Source organism: Plecotus auritus (assembly GCF_963455305.1).
Source record: "Plecotus auritus genome assembly, chromosome: X".
NCBI lineage: Eukaryota > Metazoa > Chordata > Mammalia > Chiroptera > Vespertilionidae > Plecotus > Plecotus auritus.
Genome location: NC_137784.1, coordinates 40,588,975 through 40,613,383, shown reverse-complemented (window position 1 = coordinate 40,613,383; position 24,409 = coordinate 40,588,975). Strand labels below are relative to the sequence as shown.

The window sequence follows — 24,409 nt, the reverse complement described above, 5'->3', positions numbered from 1 at the left end:
TGGAATATTACTCTTTTTTTAAAGGTGTGTTATCTGAATTGTTTTTCTTATCAATGCTCCTAGGAATATATTCTGTACTTGTGGCTTTGATGGCTGGGAAAGCAGAAGTAAGATATAATCCTGCTGTTACACAACCCCCGATAATAGCTGAGTTCATTCGAGAGCTTGGATTTGGAGCCACTGTGATAGAAAATGCTGATGAAGGGGATGGTGTTTTAGAACTTATTGTAAGTAAGAATATTTGTGTAATTAATAAAATTTCCAGGAAAATTTAACAATGATTCGAAAAAGAGTTCCAGACATAATTAAAGCTGGGAAAATAAGACATAAAAGGAAAATTAAGGGAACTGGAAAATGGAAGGATAAGATATATCTTAATGGTGGCCTTCAAGCATGGAATGTAAAAGATAATCATATCTCTATTAAGAACCCAAAAGGAAGAATTTGGTTTAAATGAATAACTGAAAATCAACTTTTAAAAATGTAGTATGATTCTTACCTATAGCATGTAAAATAATAAGTTTCAGATGCATTACAGTTTTATAAATGAAGTAAGACATATTTTTTTAAATATATATATATATATATATATATATATATATATATATATATATTTTTTTTTAAATATATTTTATTGATTTTTTACAGAGAGGAAGGAAGAGGGATAGATAGTCAGAAACATCGATGAGAGAGAAACATCGATCAGCTGCCTCTTGCACACCTCCTACTGGGGATGTGCCCGCAACCAAGTTACATGCCCTTGACCGGAATCGAACCTGGGACCCCTCAGTCCGCAGGCTGAGGCTCTATCCACTGAGCCAAACCGGTTTTGGCTTAAAATATATTTTATTGATATTTCACAGAGAGGAAGGGAGAGGGATAGAGAGCCAGAAACATCGATGAGAGAGAAACATCGATCAGCTGCCTCCTGCACACCTCCCACTGGGGATGTGCCCGCAACCAAGGTACATGCCCTTGACCGGAATCGAACCTGGGACCTTTCAGTCCACAGGCCGACGCTCTATCCACTGAGCCAAACCGGTTTCGGCTGAAGTAAGACATACTGATTTACACTTGATCTTAGCTCAAAGGCCAAGAAGCAATGGGGCATATTGGTTTAAAATGGTCATTTTCTCCAACCCAGCAAATCAAGTTTTATTTGTATAACTTTAACAATTAAAAATGAACATTTCAACCCTGTGCCAAAATAGGTACAAGCTCAAACAAAAGTTTAAATGTAAAAAATGAAACCATGAAATTTCTAAAAGAAATATTTGGAGCTTTTTTTCAATAGGCTAGCATTAAAATTTCAAATGTCAGAAAAATCAAAAGTGTTATACAGTGGACACCCTTATACACACCACCAAGATTCTACAATTAACATTTTAGTATATTTGTTTTTATAATACATAAGTCTATCAATACATTATGGAAATAATTTTAGACTCACAAATAAGTTACAAAAATGGCACAGAGAATTTCCATGTAGCCTCTACCCAGATTTCCCTAATGATAACATCTAATCTGTCATTTAAAAAATAATATTAGAGTAGGAAGGGCCTTTTTTTTATCTCATATAACACCCACAAATGAAAAGATGGATAAATCAGGTACATAACGTTTTCTTCTTGGGAAAAAAGCAACATAAAGCCAAAGGGAAGTAAAATAATTGTAATTCATCTCATAGATGAAGGTTAATTTTCTTAATATACGAGAAACTGTTATAAATCAATAAGAAAAGAGCCAGCAACCCAAAAGAAAGATGGTAAAGGATATGAACAGACAGCTCACAGAAAAACCAAAACATTACCTCTTTAAACATATGAAAAGCTATTCAACTTCATTTTAATAAGAGTAAAGCAAATTTAAACTGCATTGAAATGCCATTTTTTACCTATTAGTAAAAATTAAAAACAATTTTTGTTAACACTGTGTTTGTGATCTTTCATATTGCTCTTGCAATATCAGTTGATTTAAGCTCTTAGCAGGAATTTGACAATATCTATCAAAAGTAAAGTTGCGTATAGCTTTTGCCTCAGAAGCTTCGCTTGTAGCAAGTTATCGAACAGACGTTTGCATACTAGTATGTATGAAATGATGTGTAAAGATGTTCATTATATTGTTACTTATAATATCAAAAGATAGGAAAAAACTAAATGTCAGTTAGGGAATAGGTAAATAAATTATGACACATCCATACTGTAGGATACTAAACAGCTATTAAAAAGAATGGGCAGATTTTTACTTTTTAAAGACTTTAAAAATTAATAGCTTTATTGAAACATAATTCACAAATTATAAACCTCTTTTAGAGTGTACAATTCAGTGGTTTTTAGTATATTTTCAGAGTGGTGCTAGTATCACCTCAAACAAAATTGAAACAAACTCATAGACTCAAATAGCAGACTGGTGATTGCCAGAGAGGAAGGTGGTTATGGAACTGGGTGAAAGGTGAAGGGATTAAGAAGTACAAATTGGTAGTTACAAAATTGTCCTGGGGATGTAAATTACAGCACAGGAAATATAATCAATAATCTATAATAATAAAAACATAATATGCTAATTAGACCAGACGTCCTTCCGGCCGAAGCTGTGGTGGGCAGGGGCCGAGCCCCTTGCACAAATTTTGTGCATCGGGCCTCTAGTCTATATATATAAAAGGCTAATATGCAAAGTGTCCCCTCGGGAGTTTGACTGGGAGACCGGGAGTTCGATTGCTCGCTATGACATGCGCTGACCACCAGGGGGCGGTGCGGAACGAAGGAAGGCCCCGTCTGGCAAGCAGGAGGCTGTCCCTGATCACTGGCCAGGCCTAGGGACCCTACCCATGCATGAATTTCGTGCACTGAGCATCTAGTATTCTAATAACTATGTATGGTGCCAGCTGTATACTAGAATTATTGGGGAGGATCACTTCGTAAATTATATAATTGGCTACCCACAGTGCTGAACACCAGAAACTAATATAAAGTAATATTGAATGTCAACTGTAATTGAAAAAATTGCTGGTATAACATCTTTGTCTAGTAAGTCCAGTGTTTGGGCTTCCTCAGGTACATTTTCTATTGAATGCTTTTTTTCCTGCTTATAGACCATACTCATTTCATTGCATGGTCTCATGATATTTTTGTTAAAAATATAATATAGCAACTCTGGAAATAAGATTCTTCCCACCTCTTCAAGGTTTGCTCTTGTCGTCATTTGTCGTAGTTATTGTTTGTTTAGTGACTTTTCTGAACTAATTCCATGAAGTCTATATTCTTTGTTGTGTGTGGCCACTGAAGTCTCTGCTTTATTAGCTCAGTGGTCAGCTAAAGATTGAATAGAGATTTTCTTAAGGACCTGAAACCAATAAGTCTCTCAGTCTTTGCTGAGGAGCTCTGTGTAAATGTTGGGGCATGCCTTCAACACTCAGCTATGTGGTTGTCAGTTTTGCCTTAGCTTTCACTTTCTGTCTCTACAGAGCCTAAAGGTAAGCCTGAGGTGAGAGAGGTTAGGGTCCTTTTAGTTTTTTTCTGTGCACAGCTCTGGACATGTGTACAACCCTATGCATGTGCATTGTCTTCTAGATTCCTAGGAGAATGTTGGAACTGTTATGGATGTCTTGCTTCCTTGTTTTTCCTTTTAGGCTCTTTGGTTGGCCTGTTGTTTGCACCAGCTATTATCCATTGGCTCAGGCAGCCATAAGATTAAATAATTACCTCTAACTGTTTATGTCAACTTCTTCCAGAGGAAAAAGTTTTTTGTACCCTCTGAGCTCCAGTCAGAGCAAATACAGACATCTTTGCAAGTGGAATATTTCATAGAACCATCAGATGGCTCAAATAATGAAAACTTTCTGATAAAGAGACTTTGAATGAGCTCCAACCCTTTTTGCCCTCTCTGGTGGCTTCTGTTGCAGGTTTTGTTTGTTTGTTTGTTTGTTTGTTTGTTTTTTATCATGATTGTGAGCTGGTGGTCTTCATGAATACCACAGAGCTGGAGGGGAGGGGCAATTATAATGCTCATAGATTACTGTTTTATTGGGATTCATCTGATTTTCTTGAATAAATGCTTCCTGGGTTGCTGAAAGTTTTTGTTTAAGTTCCAAATTTCTGAAAAAGTTGGTTCTGACAATTTTTTCCCGTTTTTTCATTGCTTTTATGAAGGAGAAAATTTTCAGAGATCCTTACTCCACCATTACTGATATCCCTATAGTAGATATTCTTGAATAAATGCTTTTCAATTCATTGCATACTTTTTGGTTACTTCCCAGAGTCTTTCAACACTTTTTTTGTTTTTATTTTTCAATTACAATTTACTTTCAATATTATTTTGTATTGTTTTCATGTGTACAGCATAATGGTTAAACAATCATATACTTTACAAAGTGTTCCCTTTGATATTTCTAATACCCACCTGGCACCATACATAGTTATCACAATATTATTGGCTATATTCTCTATGCTGTACTTTATATCCCTGTGACTATTTTGTCACAATCAATTTGTACTTCTTAATCCCTTCACCTCTTTCATCCAGTCCCTTAACCATTTATTTTGTTCTTTAGATTCCGCATATAAGTGAAATCATATGATATTTGTTTTTCTCTGACTGACTTATTTCACTGAGTGTAATACTCTCTAGGTTCACCCATGCTGTTGCAAAAGGTAACATTACATACTTTTTATGGCTGAGTAATATTTCATTGTGTAAATGTACCACAGCTTTTTTATCCACTTATTTTATTGATGGGCACTTGGCTTGCTTCCATATCTTAGCTATTGTATATAACTCTGCAATGAACATAATGGTGCATATAGTCTTTCAAATTAGTGTTTTGGGTTTCTCCAGATAAATATCCAGAAGTGGAATTGCTGGGTCATAAGGAAGCTCCATTAAAAAAAATGTTTTTATTGATTTTTCAGAGAGAGGAATGGAGAGGGAGAGAGAGAGATAGAAACATCAATGATGAGAGAGAATCATTGATTGGTTGCCTCCTGCACGCCCCACACTGGGGATCGAACCTGCATGTCGCCTGACTGGGAATTGAACCAGTGACATCTTGGTTCCTGGGTTGCTGTTCAACCATTGAGCAACACCAACCAGGCAGGAAGTTTCATTTTAATTTTTTGAGGAAGCGCTATACTTTTTTCCATAGTGACTACACCAATCTGCATCCCCATCAACAGTGCATCAGGGTTCCTTTTTTTCCACATCCTGACCAACACTTGTCATTTGTGGATTTATTGATTATAGCCATTCTGACAAGGGTGAGGTGATATCTCATTGTGGTTTTAATTTGCATTTCTCTGACAATTGGTGACATTGAGCATTTTTTCATATCCCTATTGGTCATCTGTATGTCCTCTTTGGAAAAGTGTCTATTCAGGTCCTCAGCTCATTTTTTTATTGGATTGTTTTTGGTGTTTTTTGGTGTAGAATTGCATGAGTTCTTTATAGATTTTGGATATTAACCCCTTATCAGATGTAATATTCTGTGGGTTGTCCTTTCATTTCATTGATGGTTTTCTTTGCTGTGCAATATCTATTTAGTTTGACATAGTCCCATTTGTTTACTTTTTGTTTCCCTTGCCCGAGAAAATATATCAGAAAAAAATACTGCTAAGAGAAAATCAGAAATTTTACTGTCTATGTTTTCTTCTAGGAATTTTATGGTTTTGACTCTTACATTTAAATTTTTAATCCATTTTGAGTTTATTCTATATTTTGTGAGAAGGTGGTCTAGTTTCTTTCTTCTTTTTTTTCATATATCTGTCTAATCTTTCCAGCATCACTTTTAATAGCTTTTTGAAATGTTTCCTCAGTTTTACCATTGCTTTTTAGGGGAAAGGAATTGATGAGTTCCTTACACAGTCATCCCCAAATTCCTGCCTCATGACTTTAGAATTTAATATCCAACTGAACTATATATAAACTCAACACATAGGGCAAAAATATTTTAAACAAATGTAGAACACTTTGTCATCCATTAACATTTACTAAAAGTAATACTAAAGGCTATATAACTTAGCAGGATGAAGAAATATCTAGAGGGAAGCAAGACATTGAATACAAGAAACAATGATTTGTCAAATTCTGCACAATGAGTAGTGACAGGAAGAGACTTTTAATGAGATCCTCTTCTGTGTAACCTGTTCAGCTCGACGTTATCCTTGTTCAATGTGATATAAAAAGTGTTCTGAAGATGTTCTAATGGTCATATCTAAAGGATATTAATAGTGCAGAGGATCTTGTGTGTTAATCCCATGTTACAAAAGTTATTTTAAAGTAATAACTCATGTTTAATGGAGGAAAATTGTATTTCTGAATAATGTTTTTGTGTTTAATAGGTGAGAGGAATGACGTGTGCCTCCTGTGTACATAAAATAGAGTCTACCCTCACAAAGCACAGAGGTATTTTCTACTGCTCTGTGGCCTTGGCAACCAACAAAGCACATGTTAAATATGATCCAGAAATTATTGGTCCCAGAGATATTATCCATACAATTGAAGTAAGTGTCAATTTCTGTGTTCTTGACTATTTAATCAACACACCTTTGAATTGCTTCTGTTTGTATCAGACAGAGACAATGAAAAATATCTGACACATTTAGTTACTCTAGATAGCATCTGGCTCAAAATTTAATGTAAATTTTGTAATCTGCCTTTTTTATGGTATTTTTCAGGAAGAGGTAGGCAAAGGCATACTGACACTATAAATCAGGAGCCGACTTAAAGTGGAAACACAAGGAATTTTAAAAATGTTTAGAAAATGGAAGTGAAATACAATTTGTTATGAGTAAAATATATGTTAATCATGAAGGAAATGAAGCATTCTGCTAGATGCTTTATTGTTTGTTAGGTCAAAGCAAAAGATGTAGTTTTAAGTTAAAGTAAGAAATTTAAATGACCAAACCCTTTTCTTTATGATAAATTCATCTTGTGTTTTTCAGTATATCTTACATGTGGAAGTGCTTTAAAAGTTTCAGTGTAGTATAGCATTGGTGTTCTAATGATCTAAAGCACATTAATAGTTCAGATAAGATCTTTTTAAAAAATATTTTTATTGATTTCAGTGAGGAAGGGAGAGGGATAGAAACATCAATGATGAGAGAGAATCATTAATTGGCTGCCTCCTGCATGCCCCACACTCATTTTTTATTTATTTGGGTCCTCTCTCTTTGTTTCTTGGTAAGTATGGGTAAAGTTTCATCAATCTTGTTTATCTTTTAAAGAACCAGCTCTTGTTTTCATTGATCTTTTGTTTTTGTTTTTTTTAGCCTCTGTTTCTACTCTGACCTTGATTATTTCCTCCTTCTAATTACACTGGGCTTTTCTTTTCTTTTTTTCCCCCCACTGACACTAGACAGTTTTTTGTGAAAAGCGATGGTGTGGGAGGGAGAGGCTGGGATGGACAGGACCAGGGCCCATCTGGGGGGATTTAGCTGGACATCAGGCATTACTCCATGTAGGTTTAGAGGCAACACTTTCATGGATAAACTCCCCGGAGGGCCGGGTGGGTGATTAGGGGCGCCCTAGGCAACTGCTGGGAACCTTGGCCAGCAGGGCTTCTATGTCGGCTCGATGTCAATGGTCGGAAAGCGGCGGCTGTGCCTGCGCACAGGCAGGCCTTCCGAGCCCACCAGGAACTTCTCGAAGTTCCAGGCTAAGTCGTTGCGGCACACGGGAGACCAGGTGATGAAGTTGGGGTCTGTCATGAGCACAGTGGCATCTTCACTGGGTGCGGTCAAAGCCTCGCGCAGGCAGAGGAAGAGGGGGTGCGCCTGCGCCGTTCACCTCGCTCACCTCGCACTTCTCTAAGAGCTTGAAATTGGGCTCGAACCCGCCACCAGGCCTGACATACTTGAGGGAATTCAGGATCTCTTCGTTCTTGCGTTCTCCTGCTGCCCGAACTGGCTGCCCAGGAAGCCGAACACAACCAGGCCCCGCTGTCCGAGGTGCCGCTGCAGCTCTTTAATCTCATCTGGGTGTAGTTGCGGACCCTCGTACCTCAGAGCGAGGCCACGTTCTCAATGAGCAGCACCTGGCCCCGCAGGGAGCCCAGGCTCACGGGCTCCCCACTGGCCAGTGGGCGCATAGAGAACTCGTGCACCGAGCGCAGGGCCACCGTGGCCGGCCGGCTGGCCAGCCCCATCTGAGCAGCAGAGCACGTGACATGGGGAGTGCAGAAGAATAGGGAGCGCTGGGGACAGGAACACCTGGGCTTTTCTTTTTCTTAAGTATTACAAATAGTAGTACATATGTCTCCTGTTTTTCCCCCATTGACCTTCCCCCCGGCCTCCCCTACCCTCCCCCCATACAGGCCCTCACCCCACCCCATACATGCCCTCCCCCCCACCAGTGTCTTGCGTCCATTGGTTATGCTTATTTACATGCATACAAGTCCTTCCGTTGATCTCTTACCACCCCCTCACCCCCACCTCCCCAGCCTTCCAGCTGTTATTTGACAATCTGTTAGATGCTTCTCTGCCTCTGTATCTATCTTTTTGTTCATCAGGTTATAATGTTCTTTATTATCCATAAATGAGTGAGATCATGTGGTATTTTTCTTTCACTGACTGGCTTATTTCACTTAGCATAATGCTCTCCAGTTCCATCCATGCTGCTGCAAATGGTAAGAATTCCTTCCTTTTTTTTTATAGCAGCATAGTATTCCATTGTGTAGATGTACCATAGTTTTCTAATCCACTCATCTGCTGATGGGCATTTAGGATGTTTCCAAATCTTAGCTATTGTAAATTGTGCTGCTAAGAACATAGGGGAGAATATATCCTTTCTTTTTTTTTTAAGAAATTAAATAGCTATGTTTATTTCCATCTACTCCTTATTGGTATTTGAAGAACCACTTAAAACTACTAAAGTTAAAATGTCTTTCCAAATTCATTAAACTCTTAAACAATTCATTTTATCCTTATGGCATACTTAGAGTGGGCCACACTTGTGAATAAAGCCAGCATCAATATTTCGGACCTATCTTTTAGCCATTTTCTTATGCTAATATGAAGGAGATTCAATTTGCATGGGTGAATTTTGCTAATTGTTTACTTTTTTTAAAAAATAAATCTTTATTCAGATTATTACAATTGTTCCTCTTCCCCCCCCCCCCGTAGGTCCCCTCCACCCGGTTCCCACCCCACCCTCTGCCCTTACCCCCACACTGTCCTCATCCATAGGTGTATGATTTTTGTCCAGTCTTTTCCTGCTCCCCCCCACAACCCTTTCCCCCTGAGAATTGTCAGTCCACTCCCTTTCTATGCCCATGATTCTATTATATTCACCAGTTTATTCTGTTCATCAGATTTTTTACTCACTTGATTTTTAGATTCACTTGTTGATACGTATGTATTTGTTGTTCATAATTTTTATCTTTACCTTTTTCTTCTTCTTCCTCTTCTTAAAGAATACCTTTCAGCATCCTATCTAATAAAAGAGTAATATGCAAATTAACCATCACTCTGCTACACCCACAAGCCACGCCCACAAGCCAATCAGGAGCGAATATGCAAATAAACCCAACCAAGATGGCTACGGCCACAGAGAGCAGGAGGGAGGCTTGGGTTTCCCCAGCAATGGAGGAAGCCAAGCTTTCTGCCTGCCCTTGCCGGCCTAGGCCTCCACTCAAGGCTACAAAGTTTCAATGATAGAAGATACATAAATCCAAACAGAAATGGCGGCAGCCACGGAGCTGGAAAGAGCAGGAGGCTAGGGTTGCCCCCGGCGATGGAGGAAGCCAAGCTTTCCGCACACCCTGGCTGGCCCAGGCCTCCCTTAAGGCTACAAAGTTTCAATTATAGAAGATACATAAATATCAATAGAAGGCTTGGCTCCGCTCCAGGCTACAAAGTTTCAATTTAGAAGATAAATAAACCCCAGATACCAGGGCCTCCAGTTGGGTCGCCAGGGGGCGTGGCTGGCCTGCAAACCACCACAGGCCCCTTGCCCAGGCCACCCCACGCCCCAAGGGAACCCCCACCCTGATCCGGGACACGCTTCAGGGCGAACCAGCTGGCCCCCACCCATGCACCAGGCCTCTATCCTATCTAATAAAAGAGTAATATGCAGATTGACTATCACTCCAACACACAAGATGGCTGCCCCCATGTGGTCAAAGATCCTGCCCCCATGTGGATACAAGATGGCCACCACAAGATGGCCAGCAGAGGAGGGCAGTTGGGAGGAACCAGGCCTACAAGGGAGGGCAGTTGTGGGCGATCAGGCCAGCAGGGGAGGGCAGTTGGGAGGAACCAGGCCTGCATGGGAGGGCAGTTGGGGGCGATCAAGTCTGCAGGGAGGGAAGTTAGGGGTGACCCAGCTGGCAGAGGAGGGAAGTTGGGGGTGACTGGGTCTGCAGGGAAGGGCAGTGGGGGGGACTCAGGCCTGCAGGGAAGAGCAGTTGGGGGGTACCAGGCCTGCAGGGGAGGGCAGTTAGGGGTGACCAGGCCTGCAGGGGAAGGCAGTTAGGGGCAAACAGGCTGGCAGGTGAGCAGTTAGGCATCCATCAGGCTGGCAGGGGAGTGGTTAGGGGGTGATCAGGCTGTCAGGCAGAAGCAGTTAGGGGCAATCAGGAAGGCAGGCAGGTGAGCACTTGGGAGCCAGCAGTCCTGGATTGTGAGAGGGATGTCCGACAGCACGTTTAGACGGGCAGTCGGACATCCCTCGAGGGGTCCCTGATTGGAGAGGGTGCAGGCTGGGCTGAGGGACACACACCCCCATGCATGAATTTCGTGCACCGGGCTTCTAGTTTCATATAATACTGGTTTGGAAGTGATGAACTCCTTTAGCTTTTTCTTATCTGTGAAGCTCTTTATTTGACCTTCAATTCTGAATGATAGCTTTGCTGGGTAGAGTAATCTTGGTTGTAGGTTCTTGCTATTCATCACTTTGAATATTTCTTGCCACTTCCATCTGGCCTGCATAGTTTCTGTTGAGAAATCAGCTGACAGTCGTATGGGTGTTCCCTGTAGGTAACTAACTGTTTTTCTCTTGCTGCTTTTAATATTCTCTCTTTGTCTTTTGCTCTTGGCATTTTAATTATGATGTGTCTTGGTGTGGTCCTCTTTGGATTCCTTTTGTTTGGGGTTCTCTGTGCTTTCTGGACTTGTAAGTCTATTTCTTCCACCAGGTGGGGGAAGTTTTCTGTCATTATTTCTTCCAGTAGGTTTTCAGTATCTTGCTCTCTCTCTTCTTCTGGCACCCCCATAATTCGGATGTTGGTATGCTTGAAGTTGTCCCAGAGGCTCCTTACACTATCTTCATATTTTTGGATTCTTTTTCCTTTTTGCTTTTCCAGTTGAGTGTTTTTTGCTTCTTTGTATTTCAAATGTTTGACTTGATTCTTGCGATACTCTAGTCTGCTGTTGGATCTCTGCATATTATTTTTTATTTCAGTCAGTGTATCCTTAATTTCTAGTTGGTCCTTTTTTATATCCTCGAGGGTCTCGCTAAATTTATCGGCCTTTTCTAGAAAATTCTTGAAAAACCTTATAACCGTGGTTTTGAACTCTATATCCAGTCCCTCCATTTCTTTCATTTGTGATCTGTTTCTTTGTCTCCACATTTTGGCTGCTTCCCTGAGTTGATAGAGTGGCTTTGTGTGCTAGGTTTCCTATATGGCCCAGTGGGTCGGCCTCCCCAGTTACCTGAGGTGGGCACTCTTGGTGCACCCCTTTGTAGGCTGTGTGCACAGTCTTGTTGTAGTTAAGCCTTGATTGTTGTTGGTATCATTGGGAGGAATTGACCTCCAGGCCAATTGGCTGTGAGGATCAGCTGTGTCTAGGATGGGAGAACTTCTGTGCTGGAGACACCTTTATGAGACGAGACTTGCAAAAGCCTCTGTACTCAACTTGGATGGGGCAGAGTCTCAGGGTGGAGCAGGCAGCAATGGCTTCCCGTCAGCCCTGCCCTAAGAGGCCCCTGGGTCTCAGTGTCCTATGGTAATCACTGCAAGCACCTCTGAGAGAAAGCCGCCCTCGAGTTTCGCCCGCTGCCACGCAATCCAGTTTCTCCCTGAATTAGTCGGGGTCCCCAGAGTCTCGCCCGGAACTGGAGTTCAGAGCAGTTGGGAGCTTTTGTCTCCCTCCCCATTGAGAAAGCCAGCTGCGTATCCTAAGAAAACAGAAATACCAGTCAGAAAGGATATATGAAAAAATGGCTTTTTCATATATCCTTTCTGATTGGTATTTCTGTTTTCTTAGGATATATTCCTAAAAGTGGTATTACTGGGTCAAATGGCAGTTCCATTTTTACATTTTTGAGGAAACACCATACTGTTTTCCACAATGGCTGCACCAGTATGCATTCCCACCAACAGTGAAGGAGGGTTCCTTTTTCTCCGCATCCTCTCCAGCACTTGTCATTTCTTGAGTTGTTAATGGTAGCCATTCTGATAGGTGTGAGGTGTTACCTCATTGTTGTTTTGATTTGCATCTCTCGGATGATTAGTGACTTTGAACATGTTTTCAGATGTCTCTTGGCTTTCTGAATGTCCTCTTTCGAAAAGTGTCTATTTAAATCTTTTGCCCATTTCTTGATTGGATTGTTTATCTTCCTTTTGTTAAATTGTATGAGTTCCCTGTAAATGTTGGAGATTAAACTATTATCGGAGATGATATTGGCAAATATGTTCTCCCTTGCAGTGGGCTGTCTTATTGTTTTGTTGATGGTTTCTCTTGCTGTGCAGACACTTTTTATTTTGATGTAGTCTCATTTGTTTATTTTCTCCTTAGTCTCCATTACCCTAGGAGCTGTGTCCGTAAAGATATTGCTACAACATATGTCTGCAATTTTGCTGCCTATGGAGTCTTGTAGGATTTTTATGGTTTTCCGTCTTACATTCAAGTCCTTTAGCCATTTTGAGTTTGTTTTTGTGTATGGTGTAAGTTGCTGATCTAGTTACATTTTTTTGCATGTATTTGACCAAATTTCCCAGCACCATTTTTTTTATTTTTCATTTTTTTTCATTTTTTTATTTTTTATTAAGGTATTATATGTGTACATATCTTACCATTGCCCCCCCCACCCCACTCCCATACATGCCCTCACCCCCCAATGTTTTGCATCCGTTGGTTATTCTTATATGCATGTGTATAAGTCCTTCGGTTGATCTCTTATTTCCCCCCCCCTCCCTAACCTTCCCGCTGTAATTTGACAGTCTGTTTGATGCTTCTTTGACTCTGTATCTATCTTTTTTTTCATCAGTTTATAATGTTTTTTATTATCCACAAATGAGTGAGATCATGTGGTATTTTTCTTTCATTGACTGGCTTATTTCACTTAGCATAATGTTCTCCAATCCCATCCAGGTTGCTACAAATGGTAAGAATTCCTTCTTTTTTATGGCAGCACAGTATTCCATTGTGTAGATATACCATAGTTTTCGATCCAGTCATCTGCTGACGGGCACCTAGGCTGTTTCCAAATCTTAGCTAGTAAATTGTGCTGCTATGAACATAGGGGTGCATATATCCTTTCTGATTTCCCAGCACCATTTATTAAAGAGACTGTTTTGACTCCATTGTATGCTCTTGCCTCCTTTGTCAAATATTAATTGAGTATAATGGCTTGGGTCCATTTCTCGGTTCTCTATTCTGTTCCATTGGTTTATATGTCTGTTTTTGTGCCAGTACCAGGCAGTTTTGAGAACTGTGGCTTGGTAATATAGCTTGATGTCTGGTATTGTGATCCCCCAACTTTGTTCTTCTTTCTCAGGATAGCTGTGGCTATTCGGGGTCTTTTTTTATTCCGGATGAATTTTTGTAGAGTTTGTTCTAGATCTTTGAAATATGCCATTGGTATTTTAATAGGTATTGCATTGAATCTATAGATTGCTTTGGGTAGTATGGACATTTTAATGATGTTGAATCTACCAATCCATGAACATGTTAAGTTCTTCCATTTGTTTATGTCTTCCTCTATCTCTTTGTTCAATGTCCTGTAGTTTTCCGAGTATAGGTCTTTTACGTCTTTGGTTAAGTTTATTCCTAGGTATCTTAATTTTTTTTTGTACAATGGTAAATGTGATTGTCTTTTTCATTTCTCTTTCTGTGAGTTCATTATTGGTGTATAAAAAGCCCATAGATTTCTGTGTGTTAATTTTGTATCCTGCTACATTGCCAAATTCTAGTAGTTTTTTTGATGGAGTCTTTGGGGTTTTCTATGTATAGCATCATGTCATATGTCAATAAGGACAGTTTAACTTCTTTTCCAATTTGGATGCCTTTTATTTCTCCTTCTTGTCTGATCACTATGGCTAGTACTTCTAGTACTATGTCGAACACGATTGGTGAAATTGGGCATCCTTGTCTTGTTCCTATTCTTAGGGGAAATGAGTTTAGTTTTTGCCCACAGAGTATGATGTTGGCTGTAGGATTGTCATATAGGGCTTTTATTATGTTGAGGTATGATCCCTCTATTCCCACTTTGCTGAGAGTTTTTATCAAGAAAGGGTGTTGGATTTTGTCAAATGCTTTTTCTGCATCAATTGATATAATTATGTGATTTTTATCTCTCAGTTTCTTTATGTGATGTATCACATTTATTGATTTGCTGATATTGTACCATCTTTGCATCCCTGGAATAAATCACACTTGGTCATGGTGTATGACCTTTCTAATGTATTGCTCAATCTAATGCTAGAATTTTGTTGAGGATTTTAGCATGTATGTTCATCAAGGATATTGGCCTGTACTTCTCTTTTTTTGTGGTGTCTTTATCTGGTTTTGGGATTAGGGTAATGCTGACTTCATAGAAAGAGCTTGGAATTGTGCCTTCCTCTTGAATTTTTTGGAATAGTGTGAGGAGGATAGGCTTTAGTTCTTCTTTGAATGCTTGGTAGAACTCCCCTGTAAAGTTGTCCAGGCCAGGGCTTTTGTTTGCTGGAAGATTTTTGATTGCTGTTTCAATTTCTTCAGTAGTTATCGAAGAAACTTGTGTTTTGATTCTTCTTGCTTGAGTTTTGGGAGCTTGTATTTTTCTAAGAATATGTCCATTTCATCTAGGTTGTCCATTTTTTTGGAATAGAGTTGTCCGTAGTATTTTTTCATAATCATTTGTATTTCTGTGGGATCAGTTGTTACTTCACCTCTTTCATTTCTGATTTTGTTTATTTTGGTCCTTTCTCCTTGCTTCTTGGTCAGCCTGGCTAGAGGTTCATCAATCTTGTTTATCATTTCAAAGAATCAGCTCTTGGTTTTGTTGATCTTTTATATTATTTTTTTGGTCTCTGTGTCGTTTATCTCTGCTCTGATCTTTATTATTTCATTTCTTCTGCTTACGCTGGGCTTTTCTTTTTGCTCTCTTTCTAACTCTTTGAGTTGTAGGGTTAGATAATTTATTACCATTGTTTCTTGTTTTTTGAGGTAGTCCTGTAGAACTATGAACTTCCCTCTCAAGACTGCTTTCACTGTGTCCCATAGATTTCGGATTGTTGTGTTTTCATTGTCGTTTGTTGCCATGATACTTTTTATTTCTTCTTTGATCTCTCTGGTATTCCAGTCATTGTTCAATAGCATGCTATTTAGTCTCCAGATGTTTGATTTTTTATTGTTTTTATTTTAGTTGATTTCCAGTTTTATGCCATTGTGATCTGAGAAAGTGCTTGATATGATTTCTATCTTCTTGAATTTGAAGAGACTTTGCCTGTATCCAACATATGGTCTTTCTTTGAAAATGACCCATGTGCACTTGAGAAGAATGTATATTCTGTGGCTTTGGGGTGAAATGTTCTGAAGATGTCAATTAATTCCATCTGATCTAGTGTGTCATTTAGGATTGATATTTCTTTGCTTCTTTTTTGTTTAAAGGATTTGTCCAATGGTGATAGTGGGGTATTCAAGTCTCCTACTATGAATGTATTGCTGTCAATCTCTCCCTTGATATCCTCCAGAAGTTTTTTTTTATGTATTTGTGTGCTCCTGTATTGGGTGCATATATGTTTACCACAGTTATGTCTTCTTGTTGGATTGCTCCCTTTAGTATTATGAAGTGGCCTTCCTTATCTCTTGTTATGTCCTTTACTTTGAGATCTAATTTGTTAGATATTAGTATTGCTACCCCAGCTTTTTTTTTTCTTCATTTCCATTCGCCTGAAATACCTTTTTCCATCCCTTCACCCTCAGTCTGTGTGAGTCCTTTGTTCTGAGGTGGGTTTCCTGTAGACAGCAGATATTATGTGGATGTTGTTTCATTTTGTGTTGTCCTAAAGTTCCCTTAGGCTCTCCTCTGGTTTTTCATGCTTTTTTTTTTTTTTTTTTTATATATAGCTGCTGCTCTGCTTGGGTATTTTTTCCTACCTTGTCTTCTAGCTCACTGATGTGGTCCTCCGCTTCTTGTAGTCTACTGTTGATGCTTTCTATTGAGTTCTTTATTGTAGTATTGTCATTTCTTCTTGGTTCTTCTTCATTTCCTCTTGGTTCTTACACATATTGTTGAATTTGTCTGCCATCCTTTTCAGCCACCTTATGACCATTTCTCTGAATTCTTTCTCTGACATATTGCTTGCCTCCATTTTGTTTACTTCCTTTTCTAGTGATATCTCCTTTTCTTTCATATGTGGGCTGTTTCTTTGTCTCCCCATGATCTCTCTTCTCTGGATATCTGGTTATGTAGCTGTCACCCTCTTGCATTGACTTATAGGTACAAAATACAACACACAAGGCACTGAACACACATGTATTCACAATACTAATAACCCCAAAAAAAGGTGACCACCAGAGAAAAGAGAATTATGGGATAAAAAAGTGCAAAAATGATATGGAGAAAAGAGAAAAAGTAAGAGAGAAAAGAAGGAGAATAATAAAGAAGGGGGAAACTATATAGGGATAAAAACTATATATTTTGAGATAAATCTCAAATAAAACAACAACTAATAAAAAAATGCAAACAACTAACACCCAGATTGAATGCAAACTACAAACTACAACTAACAAGCGAGGAGAGGAAAAACAGAAGTAAAAAAAAGAGAAACAATCACACAAACAAACAAAAAACCAATCTAATCCACAATCAAACTAACAACAATAAGACAGAGAGAAAGAAGGGTAAAACAAAACAAAATAAAACAAAAAACATAAATAAAAAAAAGCAACAAAAACAAACAAAAAAGGGAAGAGTGAAAAAAATTTGGATTGTGAAGAAAGAGAAGAGAGGTGTGTATGGACTTAGAGCAGGGGATCAGAAATTAGATATATAAATAGGGTGAATTTTTAACAGGGGGTAAAAAGAAGGAATAGGGAAAATCTAAAGCAGGAATAGGGTAGGAGAAACAGGACAGCAAATGTGGAAAAGTGAGGAAGAGAGTGTTGGCATAAAGGTAAAGTTGAGATAGAGTAAAATGATGCTAAAGGAAAAATGAAAATAGAATGTAGAACACTGATCCCCAAATAAGATAAAATAAAATAAAGAGAAAATAAAATGAAACTTTCAAAAGTAAAATGTGATTAAAAATAAAAATATAATAATTAAAAAGGTAAAATCAAGTGAGAAAAAAATTTAATTTATTAAGTAAAAGAGAACAAATAAAAATGTGCAGTATTGAAGGTCATTCACTTCCTCTACTGTTCTATTTGGCATGCCTGTTTTCTGTCAGGTCGTCAGGACAGTATTGAAGTTTCCTGCTTTCCACCACTCCTCTGTGTGGTAAACCACAATCCTGTTTTCAAGCAGGCTCTATTTCTTTGTTACCCAGCCTGCCTGTGGTTGTATTTACACAAGAGTCAGTTTGTGATTCAACCCCTGGGTGGCAGTGTTTCTATATTGACATCTGTGGCTATAAGTTCTCTCTACCCAGTATTTAGAATTTGTTTTCCCTGCTGCACTTAATACTGGTTTGGGGGTATGGACTGCCCCAGAGCTGGTTTTCTGATCGTTTCTTCCCGCTATGATCCCCAGGTTCCACCAAAACAACTTTCCCCTGCAGTCTCTGAGAGTGTTTTTAATTAGGTGATACTATGTACTGGGCTTAGTAATCAAAAGCAAGGATTTAAAGAGAAAAAGAGCCAGAGTAAGTGTGTGAACTCATTACTTTTTCTCCCCGGCACTGCGCGTGATTCTGCTCACGTCTCTGTGCACGTCTTTTTCTCCTGGCACAGTGTAGCTGGTTTACTGGTAAACCTTCAGGCTGCCTTTTTGTGCCCAGCTCAGCTATGGGTTGATTTCTAGAGTTCCCTTCCGTCAGCAGCCCTGTGGACCCCATTCCACATTCGTGGACTGTGCTGTCCCCAATGTCCACGGATTTTGTGGGGCGCAGACTTCCTCTGAACCTCTAGAGCCTGCTGGGTGTGTTTCTCCCCTCAGCCTGGATCACAGACCTCACCTTTCTCTGGGCGAAATCTGACCTTTCTGTGAGAAGGTGCAGAGCTCGTCCGAGTCCACGTATTCACGCTGCTTGAGACCCGGTGTTTGTGGGTTCGCTGCTTGTCCCTGGGTGTTGTGGTTTTGTAGGGTCCCAGGAGGTATCCGATTCTTCCCGAATGAAGGTAAGGCTAGGCTTCTGATCAGTCACTCTCCCCTTCAAGATGGCGTGGTTTCTGCGGCAGAGCTGGTCACTCTGGGAGAGATTTCAGCAGCAGTGGAGGCTCCCCAGTCAGGGGAGCCCGGTCCGGCAGTCCCCAACAGTCCCTTGGAATATAACTGTCCCTCACTCACAAATAGACACTCCCAATACATCCACACACTCTCCTTTCGTTCTCTCACTCACACACTGTCTTACAGCCTGCCTTCCCGTTGGCAGCCATCTTCCTATCCCTAGGATTTTCTTTTTAAAAATTAATTCATTTATATTTTTAATTTAATGAATATAATCTTTTTTTTACAATATGTTTTTAATTGACTTCAGAGAGAGGAAGGGCGAGGAAGAGAGAGAAACATGATGAGAGAGACAAATCAATCAGCTGCCTCCCGCATGCTCCCTACTGGGGATTGAGCCCTCAACCCAGGCACATGTCCTGACTGAGAATCAAACCAGTGACCTACTGGTACATGGGACAATGCTCAAACAACTGAGCCACACCAGCCGGGTACTCTGGGCTTTTCTTGTTCTCTTTCTAATTCTTTTAGTAGTAGGGTTAGATTTTTTTATTTTAGCTTTTTCTTGTTTCTTTTATTTAAAAAATATTTTTACTGATTTTTATAGAGGAAGGGAGAGAGAGGGAGAGGGAGAGAAAGAGAGAGAAACATCAGTGATGAGAGAGAATCATTGATCAGCCTCCTGCAGGACCCCTACTGGAGATCGAGCCCACAACCTGTGCATGTGCCCTGACCGGGAATTGAACCATGACCTCCTGGTTCATAGGTCTATGCTCAGCCACTGAGTCACATTGGCCACACTTTTCTTGTTTCTTAAGGCAGGCCTGTAATGCTATGAACTTCCTCCTCAGGACTGCTTTTGCGGTGTTCCACAGATTTGGGTTTGTTATTGTTCATTTTCATTTGTTTCCAGGAAATTATTTATTTCTTCCTTGACCTCATTGTTTACCCATTCACTGTTTAATTACATGCTCTTTAGACTCCATATGTCTGAATTCTTTGAGGGTTTTTTTTATTGTAGTTGATTTCTAGTTTTATGCCATTGTGATCCAAGAAGATGCTTGATAAGATTTCAGTCTTGAATTTGTTAAGGCTTTTTTGGTGTCATGGGGATATAAAGTACAGCATAGGTAATATAGTCAATAACATTCTAATAACTGTGTATGCTGTCAGAAGGGTGCCAGATTTATCTGGCTGATCGCTTAATAAGTTATGTAATGTCTAATCACTGAGGTGAGGTGTACACCTGAAAGTAATATAATAGTGTATCTCAACTGTACCTGAAAAATAAAAATGATGTTTAAATGGGAAAATTAAAAAAATGATGGACACACACAAAAGAACCTCTACTGAGGACAGCTGCACTTGAGTGAAATCATTAGTTTGAGAACAGTAGGATAGACACTAATAAGAATTGAGGAGGTACTTATTTCTTTGACGAAAGTTTATAACAAAGGTAATTAAGAAAGGAATCACATCTTCATCTTTATATTCCCCTACAGTAACTTGGCACTCAGTAATTGAATTGAATTGTTCTTAATGATAAAACCATGGTTTAGGATTTCTTTATTTAATATTTATACATTCAGTGAAATAATTATTTTCTCATGAATTTCCTTCAGAGCTTAGGTTTTGAAGCTTCTTTGGTCAAGAAGGATCGGTCAGCAAGCCATCTAGACCATAAACGAGAAATAAGACAGTAAGTACTTTTGGAGTGTCAGTGAAAAACAGATTGTGATTCTTTGTTACAAATTTAATATCCTCTGAGCATGTCAGTTTTTACAATATCATTCTTATTCTCGGTGGATTGGTCTCAACTTGTATTTACCTATACTACATAGAATCTTTAACCTCTAGCTACTTACTAAAAGGATTTTTCTTTTCTACGTAAGATGGAGACGGTCCTTCCTTGTGAGCCTCTTTTTCTGTATACCTGTAATGGGACTAATGATATATATGATGGTTATGGACCACCACCTTGCAACTCTTCACCATAATCAGAACATGAGTCAAGAAGAAATGGTCAACATTCATTCTTCTATGTTCCTGGAGCGCCAGATCCTGCCAGGATTGTCCATTATGAATTTGCTATCTTTTTTATTGTGTGTACCTGTACAGGCAAGTGAAATGTTAGCAAGTATATTTGTTAATAATGAAAACTAGCTAAAATGTGGCAAGCAGCCTTGGCTGGTTAGCTAAGTGGTTAGAGCATCAGCCTGTGGACCAAAGGGTTGCGGGTTCAATTCCCAGTCAAGGGTACATACCTCCGTTGCAGGTTCAATCCCAAGCCCCAGTCAGGGTGCGAGTGGAAGGCAACCAATCGATGTGTGTCTCTCACGTAATTTATTTCTCTCTCTCTCCTTCCCTCCTCCCTCCCTTTCATCTCTCTTTCCTCCCTTCTACTCTCTCTAGAAATCAATGGAAAACATAACATCTGGAAATGAGGATTAAAATAATAATAATAATAATAATAATAATAATAATAATAATAATAAAGTATGGCAAGCAAGCCTATTTTCAGTTGGAAAGCAGATGTTAGCCAGAAGCCTATCATTTTATGCTGGATGCTTTATAAAAATAATCTTAAACTGAGTGGTTAAAATAAATAATAAATTCCGCATAACTCCTAAGGATACTGTTTAGTGACAAAGCAGATAATAAGAGTTTAATTTGTATTCAGATATGAATTTAGTATTCATTCTGCTATTGTATGTAAATTTATATTTTAAATTATTATAACAGTAAGATATCCTGAGCCTACGTAGTCCAGCTGGCTCACTTATTCTACCTCTGTAACTTTCTAAATAAAATTTCTCTTCTAATTAAAAAAATACATTTTGTTTATTTAATATTTTAAAATTAATTATATTTATATTAATGATATTAAATATATTTTAATGTTATTAATTTATTATTTAAAATATAATACTTATAATAATTATTATATTATTAGTTATATTGTTTTTCCCCAGCACTTAAAATCATTACTTTTTGTATGTTTTCAATTCTTCTTTTGAGATAAACTTTTACTGTGGTGCACTTCCATCTAATAAATACATTCCTTTTTCTGATCCTTGTAGAAGGCAATAATGATTTTTTAAACATTTTAGTGTGTTTCTCTATACTAATGAAAAATAAGCTTTTTGGTTATGTTTACCAACAAAACCAGCCAACAGATCTAATAGCTTAGGTATACCACTTAGGTTCAATTTTGGAAAGGGGGAGATGAGTTTTATATAGAAAAATCCTTGTCAAAAGAGTGTAATTCATTTTCTAGTTCTTGTTTTTGCTGGGATCAAAAAGAAAATTCTAAGAACCATCTGAGTTTATATTATGGAATATCCATTGGAGTATGGAGGACAGCTGCCAAGGGCTTGTACACCAATTTGAATCTTAATGCACACATATTTGCTAAAATACAAACTATTGTTTCAACTTAAAAATCTCTCTTTATTGTTTATGGATTAGATAAAAGCCAAAGGAAGTTAACATTGATACCATATCTTAGCTATTGAGGTATATATGTGAATTTCAGTATTTTTTAAAAAAGCAATGATTATTGTTTCTATATTACAGTTTTTCGGAGGCTGGTATTTCTACATTCATGCCTACAAAGCACTGAAGCATAAAACTGCAAATATGGACGTATTGATTGTGCTGGCCACCACCATTGCATTCGCCTACTCTTTGGTTATTCTTCTGGTCGCAATGTATGAAAGAGCCAAAGTGAACCCTATTACTTTCTTTGACACACCACCTATGCTATTTGTGTTTATTGCATTAGGCCGGTGGCTGGAACATATAGCAAAGGTAAAGTCAGAAAAGGTGACATTTGCTAAAATCTTGGGTAGCTAAATGACCATAATATTTTCTAGACAAGTTATTGGAAATAGATATTGATTTATGTAATCATTTACTGAAATAAGTGTGTTTGTTTGGCAATATTTTAAGTTAAGTATTCCTTTAGAAGATTTAGAAATTTCTGGAATTAATACTGTAGAGTTTATTCATGTTTATTTTAAGAGAGAGGCATTTAAGAAGTACATATTTTTTTATTTATATCACGAAAAATTGATGTGACCACAGTATTTAAAATAATGATGGAAAAAATTTACCCATAATCTCACTTTATAATGGAAATCACTTTATAATCCTGTTGCACATATGTTTATATTTTCCAGAGTGGCAAAGTTAATATTACATACCCCTTTGTGCCCTTAACACTATATAGTTTTCCCCCCATTTTTGTAGTCGAGATACTTATTTGGCATTTCTGAATAATATTATGTCCAACCAACATGCTATAATTTACTAAACTATTCTGGTTTTGTTCTCAATTATGATCCAATTTTTAAAAAATATATTTTTATTGATTTCAGAGAGGAAGGGAGAGGGAGAGAAACATCAATGATGAGAGTCATTGATTGGCTGCCTCCTACACACCCCACACTAGGGATCGAGCCTGCAACCTGAGCATGTGCCCTGACCAGGAATCAAACTGTGACCTCCTGATTCATAGGTTGATGCTCAACCACTGAGTCACGCTGGCCAGGCTCCAATTTTTAATTTTAGATAAACCTGCATTAAACATATTCATGTCTAATGTCATTTCTATTGAATTAGTGTCTTAGGATAAATTACAAAGCATATGGTTAAAAGACATAATGCTTTCTGTAGTTTATGCTACAAGTTGAAACAATTCTTGCCAGCAAGGGTATGTTAGTGAAGTAGTTTTACTACAACTTCATCAGCACTGACTCTTATCTAAATTCTTGAAATGGTATAATATAGTTGCTTTAGTTTGCATTAATAGCAGGGATAAACATTTTTCCACACATCAGATATTATATTTCTTCTTTAAAATTTTTAATTGATTTATTAGAGAGAGAGAAAAGCATTGATTTGTTGTTGTTCCACCCATTTATGTTCCACTGGTTGTTTCTCACATGTGCCCTTTCCAGAGATCAAACCTGAAACCTTGGTGTAGTGGGACAATGCTCTAACCCAGTGGTCAGCAAACCGCGGCTTGCGAGCCACATCGGTTTGCCGCTCTGTTGACTAATGAGTTTGCCGACCACTGGGATAGGGGCTTAATCACAAGGAACAACAACAGCCTGTAATTATTGGAATCGAGAGTCTAGGTCAGTGGTCAGCAAACTCATTAGTCAACAGAGCCGCAGTTTGCCGACCACTGCTCTAACCAACTGAGTTACCTGGCCAGGGCTTATATTTCTTCTTAAATGAATTGCCTATTCATGTCCTTTGCTTGTGTACCTATTGGGTTCCTGATGTTTTTCTTATTAATTTACATTATTTACTTATAAGTTATAGCTAATTATACATTTTATATTTTGTGTACTTCATATTTTTGAAGTAAAATATTTTCTGACTTGAACTAATTAATATTCTTAAAGCTGTCTTGTGGGTAAATATTAAAGATTATATCTTTATTTTAGGTAATACCTGTGCTTTTTCTTCCATAGCATTGTTGACTGTTTTTTTAATTTATAGGGCAAAACATCAGAGGCTCTTGCCAAGCTAATTTCACTACAAGCTACAGAAGCAACTATTGTAACTATTGACTCTGATAATATCCTTCTGAGGTATTTATCTTTATTCTTCCCACTTTTCCTTTTTAACTCCTTATGAAAATATCAAATATATACAGAAGTAGAGAGTAGAGTATAATGAATGCACATAATCCATCTCCCAGATTTAACAATTTTTCACATTTATAACTGTAACACCATTTTGCATCTAACAAAATGAACAAAAACTCCTTAATATCATCTAATATGCAGTCTATATTCACATTTCTCTGTTGTTCTGAAATGTTTTAAGTTTCATTGTTTGAAATGGAATTCAAGAAAGGTTCATGGTTCAT

The 24,409-nt window shown here is 38.3% G+C and overlaps 1 protein-coding gene and 1 pseudogene across 3 annotated transcripts in view; one reads left to right on the top strand and one right to left on the bottom strand.

Moving 5' to 3' along the window:
- The window catches only part of ATP7A (ATPase copper transporting alpha), a 233,049-nt gene that overhangs the window by 154,454 nt on the left and 54,186 nt on the right, over window positions 1-24,409 (top strand). For both annotated transcript variants that reach the window (XM_080653268.1, XM_080653267.1), the window contains exons 6-11: window positions 64-227; window positions 6,333-6,494; window positions 20,148-20,224; window positions 20,418-20,643; window positions 22,102-22,335; window positions 24,037-24,128. In XM_080653268.1, the coding sequence (XP_080509394.1) occupies window positions 64-227; window positions 6,333-6,494; window positions 20,148-20,224; window positions 20,418-20,643; window positions 22,102-22,335; window positions 24,037-24,128 (955 nt within the window). The remainder of the gene's footprint in view (window positions 1-63; window positions 228-6,332; window positions 6,495-20,147; window positions 20,225-20,417; window positions 20,644-22,101; window positions 22,336-24,036; window positions 24,129-24,409) is intronic.
- On the bottom strand, window positions 7,507-8,137 carry LOC308239427 (glutathione peroxidase 1-like; annotated as a pseudogene). Its single transcript has one exon. The product of its transcript is annotated as a glutathione peroxidase 1-like (transcript).